The sequence below is a fragment of the Falco punctatus genome (assembly GCF_963210335.1).
Source record: "Falco punctatus genome assembly, chromosome: 9".
Classification (NCBI taxonomy): Eukaryota; Metazoa; Chordata; class Aves; order Falconiformes; family Falconidae; genus Falco; species Falco punctatus.
In genome coordinates, this window is record NC_137589.1 from 34,631,345 (window position 1) to 34,640,818 (window position 9,474).

General features: G+C 43.3%; 1 protein-coding gene across 21 annotated transcripts in view; it reads left to right on the forward strand.

The window, feature by feature from the left end:
* Nucleotides 1-9,474, forward strand: part of TCF7L2 (transcription factor 7 like 2) — a 219,204-nt gene that overhangs the window by 169,706 nt on the left and 40,024 nt on the right. For 4 of the 21 annotated variants that reach the window (XM_080403318.1, XM_080403315.1, XM_080403320.1 and 1 more), the window contains exons 11-13: nt 1,439-1,487; nt 2,033-2,083; nt 3,247-3,319. In XM_080403318.1, coding sequence (XP_080259444.1) covers nt 1,439-1,487; nt 2,033-2,083; nt 3,247-3,319 — 173 coding nt within the window. Of the gene's footprint in view, nt 1-1,438; nt 1,492-2,032; nt 2,084-3,246; nt 3,324-3,888; nt 3,962-4,829; nt 4,856-9,474 lie in introns of those variants that run through there. The other 17 variants (XM_080403312.1, XM_080403308.1, XM_080403309.1 and 14 more) reach the window with 12 other exon arrangements.

Below are 9,474 nucleotides of genomic sequence, written 5' to 3' on the forward strand. Positions count from 1 at the left end.
TTTCAAATGGACAGTCCATCACCAGAAGGCTCTCGTGAACAAGACTGTGCTTGTCGCAGCCTGGACAGCAGGGTGGCAGTTTACAACCCTGAGCAAGCCACGGGGGACAAGTGCAGAAGCTCCATGCCAGAAAGCCAGCTTTTGGGGAGGAAGAGTGTGACAACAACAAATCAAAATCCAGCATTCACATTGGGGGAATTTCTTACTGGTACGTTCCCTGGAATGTATATACTGAGCATCCCAAATGTTACAGTGGATGTGCCAAGCTGAAGCCCATCTTAACCATTTAGCTGGGAGCCAGACCAACCTGCTGAGAAATATGTCAAACCCTGTGGGAGAACCTCTTGGCTTCCCCACAGATATGTCCAACCTTTCAAAAGTGCTGTGAGATTCCTTTTCCAAAACATGTTTGTTCCCTCCTGACCACAAGGGACTGCTGATCTGGTGTCTTTTCACCGACTTCTCATACCACCGCATCTTCAAAAGCCGGGATCTCACTGGCCTTTTTGTCCTGCTCTGCAAACCCTGTAGCTCAGTGCTAGAAGAGTTTTCTTAGGAAATAGCTTTTCTCTTTTGAGCTATGTTTGTTACTTTACAACTCTTCTCTTGGAAAAGGATGGTTGGGTGTCCGCAGAAGTCAGGCTCCCGGGTGTCCTCTCCCCCACTGCTGGACGGAGGCAGAGGAAAGGCCTTTCTCCCTCCAGTCAGAAACCGTAACAAACTCTGTCACCTTGTGGGACAGTATTTGGGAAAAGGATGCGGTTTAGCAGAATGTAACTGTTCATTTTCCTTGTGATAGAGCAAAATGTGGGAAGGGTCTTAGTTCTACGTGGGTTTTTTTCCTTGTCCTGGCTTTGCTTCCTAGGTTGTCAGTGCACTTGCAAACCGGTAGGTTAGGGTTTACTCATTACTACGGCTTCCTTGTCTGCTTCATCAGTTGGGTTTGGGTGCTGGGGAACTCCAGGGGCTTGATCTGACCTCACTCACGCACTCTTTCCCCTTCAGTCTCCCTCTTCTTCCCCTCCCTGCCCTGCCACATGACCACAAATGGTTTATGAAACTTCCAGGTGCCGAAGTGTACAGGTGTCAAATGTTGTTGTCTTCATGATGATCTTATCTCAAAAGAAACATCTTGCAAGTTGTTCTGCCCCCTCCTCCCCAGCTGCTTAAGGCTTTGGTGGGTGTTAGTTTTGGGGGGGGTGCAGCGAGGCTGTTTGAGAAGTCACAGAGCAGGCAGGCAGGGCCATCCCCACAGTGCAGCATCCCCTCGGGGTCCCCCAAACCTCCCTGCACTGAGGGTGAGCCGGCGCCATGTTTCGGTGTCCTCCCCAGGGAGCTTCCCACCCCGGCCATGGCCCCATCGCTTGGTGCCATCTTGCAAGGACACATGTTTGGGGTTTTTTTATTTATCCTTCTCATTTGTGTATGTTTCCTGCAGGGAAAGAAGAAGAAGAGGAAAAGGGATAAGCAGCCAGGAGAGACCAATGGTAAGTAAAAATAAATCTAAATCTCTTGCTTAGTGGAAGTGTGGCAATCCTGGTGTGACACTCCTAGGTACGGGGGAGGTGGGTATGAGTCTCCTGGCCTCATGGGGAGCCGGTCCCTATACTAGACAGCCTTTTTTTTTTTAATGCACTCTAATTATGCGTTACTGCCCTTCTAAAACTAGTAACTAAGCCATTGCATGTAAGAGCCTCTTGTGACGTTAGCTGAATTTGCACATAGTGATTGCAAAGCCTTTAACTGCAGAGCCATAGTTATAATGCCTATGCCATCGTTCATAAAGTTGTCCGCTTATTTTGCGCATATGTGTGTGCGTGTATGTATGTATGTGTTTGGTATTAATTTGGGCTGTACCTGTATGTTCTGATGCATGCCTTACAGTGGTAAATCGCACCCATTTTAAATTAAGGAGGTTTGCCATTCTATATAGGAAATTAGAAATACTGCATAGGCAATCTCATAGTCAATTTTGAAGAAGCCCTGACTTAGTCTTTTTGAAGCCTTTGTATAATTTGTTCTTTTTTTTCAGAACACAGCGAATGTTTCCTAAATCCTTGCCTTTCACTTCCTCCGATTACAGGTGCTAACGTCATTTTGAGTCATTTAAAATAGTTTATAAACTGCTTTTTAATTTTTTTTCCTGCCATTATAGATTTTAACATTAAACACTTATGACATTAAGAAAAAAATACCATCCACACGTTTTGATACTATTGATTATCTATATATCTTTATATCTATTATATGTTTGATAGTATTTTTTAATTTTGTTTTTTGGTTTGTAACAATTGCTATTAAAACAGTAATACAGTAAAAATAACGCAAGAGTTGTACTAACTGTGCAAATTGAATATGCAGTATTTCTTTAAAGAGACTGATAAAGAATGGAAGCAAGTCAGTAATGAACCTCCTTAATCTAATGGCATTTTTCATGGCTCCCACTAAGTCTTCTCACATTAGCATGCATATGCATTTTTTTATTATTATTTTAGTTTTGATTTTTTTTTTTTTATTTTTCCTTTCTGCTCAAGCCTATTCATTGCAATTCACTAGCTGTACTAACTCAGCACCTTGCCATGCTTTACGTTTTATTTTCTGGCTGATACTAACATACTCATTCTGCAATCTGCTTATTCTTATCCATTCTTTTAAATACAAATTAATAAAAACAAATAAATTGAATGTTATTCCAAAAGCTGCATTATCCCAGGAGATATAATTTCCTTTTTTTTTTTTTTTTCTTTTTTTTCCTCTTATTTTATATCTGAGTTGAAGAAAAAGCATGTTCAGGATCTAACTTCCATACTCAGCTTCTTTTCTTCCTTTCCCCCACCCCCCCTTCAAAAAAAGAGAATAAAAAACCCCAGCCCAACCCAAATAAATCTTGCCTGAAACATCCTGCTAGACCAGTCACAATGACTTTCCTCTACCTGCTCTTTTAAAAGGGAAAGAAACAGTCCTTTATAAAGGGATACTGCAGCTTTAATTGCAACAGCTAATCTCAAGAGTTGAATAAAAATGTGATTATCACTTTTTTTAACTTTTAAATCAAAAGTCAATATTTTGCAATTAATAACGAGGACATTGATTTTTATTCCCTTTTTTATTTTTATTTTTTTCCTTATTTTTATCTTTCTCTTTTTTCTCCCCTTTTCTCTCTTCCTCTCTCTCTCTCCCCCCCTCTCCCCTTTTCTTTTTTTTTCCTCTCTCCCTTTTCTGCTCGCTTTTCTTGAACTCATTCAGACCTGAGCGCTCCTAAGAAATGCCGAGCGCGCTTTGGCCTTGATCAACAGAATAACTGGTGCGGCCCCTGCAGGTGTGTATAGTTTTCCCAGACTCGCTATGGCTGATTTGCAGCTGGTTTATTTGGTACTTTCCCCTTTTTTTTCCTGCCTTGTTGCTTTGTAGCTCTGTGTTGTGATCTAGAAGACACAAGGGAGTGGGACACTGCCATGAGTTATCGTCTCTCTGAAAGGGTTTTGCTTTTTTTGTTGTTGTTGTTGGTTGTTTTTTTGCCTTCCTCTTTGCTGCTGCTAGCCAAAAACCCACTGTAAAACAGCATCAGCCTTAAGCCCATCTGATCTGTGGCTCAGCCTGCCCTCAAAGCCTCCACCCAAGGAAATTCACTCCCAAAGCCCTTCATAACACGGCACGGAGTGCGGTACCGACACCGGACAGATGCATGGCCGTGTCAGAGATTTTTTTTGTTTTCTTTTGGCTCATTCTGAAAGTCCTGTTTTCCTTCCTGCCCTTCGTGCGAGGGGAGATTACCAAATAAAACTGAGGTGATTGAAAGTTAAACGTAGCTGTAGCTAAGATGACACAGACCAAATGAGCTCTATCCACCATTGTGTTGTATTTTTTGTGTTTACCTTATGCTAACAGATGCAAATACTCCAAAGAAGTGTCGGGCATTGTTCGGGCTTGACCGACAGAGTTTATGGTGCAAACCATGCAGGTATAATACTACCCATTAGGCCTTCGGGGAAATAAAAGCAATCTGTCCTCTTAGTGCATTTGTGTGATTTTATTTTTTTAATCTTTTTTCCCCACTCCCCACCTTTCTCTCTCCCACAGCATCAATTGCTAATAATCTTTAATCTTTGGAATTTCTTGCTAATTTAATGCCATTTTCTCTCTTTCTTTACCAATAACCTCTCCCTGGTGGTAGAACTGGGAACAAGAAAAACTTGAAGTCCTTAAAGCTGGCAGTTTTTTGGCTTTTTTTATTATTATTTTTTCCAGATTGTCAGCAAAATAAATGTTTAGCGGGACATCTATATTTTGTCTTTCATTTGGGTCTATGTCCGCTGCCTCCAAAGACTTTGTAAAAAGGTTCTGGGATCTGTAGCACTACTGTTTTTTCTCATGATCAGAGATGTAAAAGCCAGTGTTTACAGCTTATATGGTACTCATATTTTTTGGTGTTATCTGCAAAATTAAATAGCTACCTGTAGGCTTCTACGCCGCCCTAAGGTTTATGTAAGATACCAGGTTTTTAGATTATCTGATGTCTTTTTTTTTCTAATTCTGAAAATAAGTTTTTTCCTAAATTTTATCCCAACAAATGAGCTGTAAACGCCTGAGCTCTAGGCAAAACTAACTGCAACGTTAGTAGGACAGTTTCCAGCATTAAGAGGAGATGAAAGACATCAGAGAGCCCAAATTTCAACAGCCCATGTTCTACTGGAGTTTTAATTCCATGTATAACTCAGTACATACTTCTTTCTTGGTGGAGGGATACCAAGTAGTTCTTTTCTCATTCCTTTTTCCTTATATGATCGCATTTCGTTAAATTTGTTGTTTCTTTGTTCTGATACAAGCAGTCTTTGAATTTGGAATATTATGATGGTAGGTATTTCAACCCAAACCACACTCTGTGTGTAGTGATTCCTCTCCCACATTTTCCCTTCTTACTCATGCCAGTCCCATGTGCTCCATCTCATTTAGAATGTAGATCAGATGTCCATCGTATTTTGTGTATGCACGCAGTCTTGTTTGTGCTTAGTGTCGAGGAAAACGTGGATCGAAGGTGGTGGTGTATGTCAAAATACCAGATAAGGCACCAGAAATGTCTTCAACAGATTGCACATCATTCCACGCGAGGCATGCTAGTGCTGGGTGTTGGGGTCTTAAGATGTCAGTACCAGTGTGTATGTTAAACAAGCTCTGATAGAGGCAGTTTCTTAAAGCTTAAAGGAAGAAGGGTTCAGTCCAGAAGAACTGGATAGCCACTTCACTGTGTCAGGAGGCTTGAGTCTCGTGGTAGCCAAAGACTTGAATGCTGTGTTTAGTTGGGTTGTGGTTAGTTCGCTGTACACTATCAGCAGATATTTGTGTAGTCTAGAAAGAGAGCGTTGGAAGCACATCAGGCTCTGTCCGCCAAGTACCAGAACGAGGGGCACATCATATTTGCGTTGCTTTATGTTTCCCTAGCTGCCTACATAAAACAGCATACTTCTAAAACTACATTTTAGCAGCAAGGTCATTTCTTTCGGTCTATACAGCGCTTAGGTTATGTGTGAAGCACAAACCCTCTCTTACACCAAATTTTGGTCAGAAATCTTTGCAGCACATCAGAGACTACTTCAGTGGTGTAGCTGGTAGCTTTAGACTTACTGATACAGTCTGCTGCTTTTTTGTTGTTGTTGTTTTGTTTTTCTAAATGCATGGAGGCATTTTATCACTAGGTATTAGAGCATTTCTCTCCTGGTTCTGGTCCTAACCATTATAACATTGCATTTGCTAGAATGGTAGCATTCAGTAGCACATCTTACATAGGCGCTAAAGATGTGCACTTTGCTGCTACAATAGAAACTGAGACATCTTTGCTCACAGCAACTGAATAAACCCTTGTCATCCTCTGTGGCTTTCATTCATGGCAATTGCAGCATTGGTTTCCCGATGCTGTCCTGGGGCTAGTTTCAAGGGCAGCACAAGCAGGGTCAGTTCTGTTGGTGTTGACCGGACTGATGTATTAATTGACACTTCCAGAGCAATGCACAAGTGAACAATTCTCACTAAAGCTTCCAGGCAGAGGGATATGTAGTATTTTTATTCCCTCTTTTAGGAGAGCAAAACTGGGACACAAGTAGTTCCTTGGATGTTTACTTAACTTCCCTTCACCAGTTGCCTGGTGTCGTTCACATCTCGTGAAATGTGGCTGGCAGGGTTTGGGGTTTTACCATGCCTTCTGTCCCCCCTAACCCCGACACATACGTGACCACGGATAACACATGGTGGGAATGGCACAGGCTGGAAAAATGTCCCCGCCTTGAGTTGCCACAATTGAAGTAAATGGCTTTTTAGACTAGAAGTGGCCACACTGTTAAAGAGCTTAGTACACAACAGAAGCAGAGGAGGCAATCTGCTCCCTTAATCCCAATCAAAGGGAAATTATTACTCCAGGTAGCAGACCAATGGGTTAGCTTTAAAAAGGTTGTTAACTCTGTGGAGTCAGAAAGTCAGGTAGACCTGGTTTAAGTCTGCTTTGCCATGGAAACTTTCTTTCAGACCACAGAACTTAAATAGTATTAAAAAAAAAAAAAAATTGAATTTTTGGCATATGTCATGGTTTAACCCCAGCCGGCAACTAAGCACTGCACAGCCGCTCACTCATTCCCCTGAGCCCCAGTGGGATGGGGGAGAAAACTGGAAGCCTAAAACTGAGAAAACTAGTGAGCTGAGATAAAGATGGTTTAGTGGGACAGAAAAAGAAGGAGATAACGATGACAATAATGATGATAAAAGAATTAGAATATACAAAACAAGTGATGCATGATGCAGTTGCTCACCAGTCACCGACTGATGCCCAGTCAGTTCCTCAGCAGCATTTTCTGGCCAGCTTTCCCCCCATTTTATATACTGAGCATGACATTCTATGGTATGGAAGATCCCTTTGGCTAGCTCTGGTCAGCTGTCCTGGCTGTGTCCCCTCCCAACCCCTTGTGCCCCACCACCCCTCCCACTGGCAGGGCCTGGGAAACTGAAAAGTCCTTGACTTAGCATAAACATTACTTAGCAACAACTGAAACCATCAATGTGTTATCAACGTTATTTGTATACTAATTCCAAAATACATCACTCTGCCAGCTACTAGGAAGAAAATTAGCTCTATCCCAGCCAAGACCAGGACTCAAATATCCTAGATTCAAACTGCCTCCAGTGAAATAATTAACTGCCTTGTAGGTTCAGAGCAATCCAGTTGAATGGCTTCTGGACTCCCGTCAATAAGGCAGGCAGATCTTGGGTCTCTGCTTGCAAATAATTTTAATTTGGGGATGGCCGGGGGTGGGGGGAGCCCTGCAGTTTCCAGATTGTGAGGACCCACCTTTCCACACAGCTATTATCGGTGAGCTTTGTGAAGGATCACTGTTCTGCTTTGCCACTGAAGCTGTACAGAAGGTCCAAACATGAACTGTGGCCCTGGTCGCGTTGCACAGCTGAAGCTAGGAAGTGGTGAGACAGAGGCGAGGGGAAAGAGAGCAGAACTGTCCTTAGCCAGGAGCCAGAGCTTCCCGCATTGTTTATTGATAGTAGAAGACTTAACAGCTTCTGTTTTGAGCCCACCAAATTAATTTTTTTTCTGTCTTTTAACGTTGCTCTAATAAAGCATGGTTTACAGCCTTCACTTGCTGTCTTCTATCTTTCTTTCTTTCTTTCTTTCTTTCTTTTTAACATTTGAGTTGCATGGTTGTCTTTAGTTTTTAGCATGTGTTGATCTGCAGGCTAACGTGGTTAAAACTCTTAATAGCCCTAACCCCTTACTTTGCCATGTGGAATGTGGAGCAGAACCTGAGAGCAGAGCCTGAGTCTTTGGAGGAAGGGATGTCACAGCACTGGTCCCTCACTGAAGCTGGTGGAAGGGTGAGGTCCGGGCTTGGTGGTCCCTTTCTGGCTATGGGAGATGATATCTTTTAACTCCAGGATCAAGCTGGTTAGATATCCCTGGCAGCTGAGAAGCATCTAGCCCCGTTGCCTAGAGAGCAGACCTTGGTTTAACCCAAGTCAAATGCAGTTGCCATACATAGGGGAGAACATTGATGACCAGCAGTGGAGCCGGGGCACCTACGTGAGTGGGGAGTGTCACCCAGCGACATTCAGCTGCTGTGCCACACTTGGGTCCTTCCTCTGATGAAGTTGCCGAGCTAGGGCAAGGTACTCCTTCACGTTGGTGGCTTTGTGCAGCTTAGCTGAGTGTCCAAAGTTATTGTGACAGAGCTGCTCTAGACAGGCTTTGTCATACACCTTGGGCTGTGCAACAGCAGTTCAGCACTTCCCATGGAAAGTGTGCTTGCGGATAGAGGGGCTGGAGACAATCGTTCTTAGGGTCAAGGTGGCCACTGAACGTCATCCTGCCAGATGCTGTGGTTGGTTGCCTCATTATTTCTGTCCTTCTGCTAGAATTGTCTTGCATATACTTGGCAGGAGAGATGGTGTGAAACTGTCATCTGTTTTCATTGCTCCTTTGCATTATTAAGTGGACAGAGGGAGAAGAAAAGATCTCTTGTCGGGTCACTTACTCATTTGAAGATGAGCGGCTCTTGCGAGACTCTCCTATTCCCTGGTGTGAAATAAGCTCCATGTTGCTCCTCACCTTTGTACCTGTCGTCGTGCTCTTCACCTACTGAAATTGGATCCCACTCTGGAGTTACATGGATGGCCTCTCAGAGGAAAATTCCCCAAAACGCAGACGAGCAGCTTCCCAAATCTACCACTCTCCCTTAAAACAAAAAGTAAAATTGAGTCGATCTAAAGCCACAACCTGCAGGCCATACAACCAGTTATTCTTGTTATTTTGGATCATACTCTGTTCTTTTCCTGTTTTTTCTTCTGTTTGCTTTGTTTGTTCGTTTTGTTTTTATTTCCCCTCTCTCTTGTTCTCTCTATTATATATCCCTCCTGTTTGACTGACATTTCTGGATTTGGTGTGGTTCTTAACAGAGGAGAAAGCAATGAACAGTAGTTTGCAGCCATCCTTGCCTCCCAAGGGCAGTGCACCGTAGGAGACGACAGGTGATGCAGGTGTAGAGATAGCCCCATTGAGTTGGACAGCGTTATGGGACATCTTGAGATACCATCAACTATCCAGAGCTTTTATTTTATAAGGATCAAATTTCCCTCGCCCCACCCCCCGGAGGAAAGTTGAGATTGTAGATTAGCACAGTGGGCTCCAAAAATGCCTTATGTGATTTTCTGATGATTAAAGTCACTTAAGGAAAGGAGGCGGCCCTAAGAGGAGGGGGTCAAAGAGACAATTGGTGAATCCTTTCCAAATCTGTTAGCCGAGGGGAGGCTTCTGAGTGGGCTCAGGGCCAAGGACACCCCACCAAACTCCCAGGACAGTGCGTGGGGCTGGGGTCCCGCCTGTGCAGAGCCCAGAGTAGTGAGCCGATAGCTCTTTGCTTTAGATAACTGTCTCCGTCAGCATCTCTGCCCTTTATTCACGGATAACTCTCTCCCTGTTTCTAG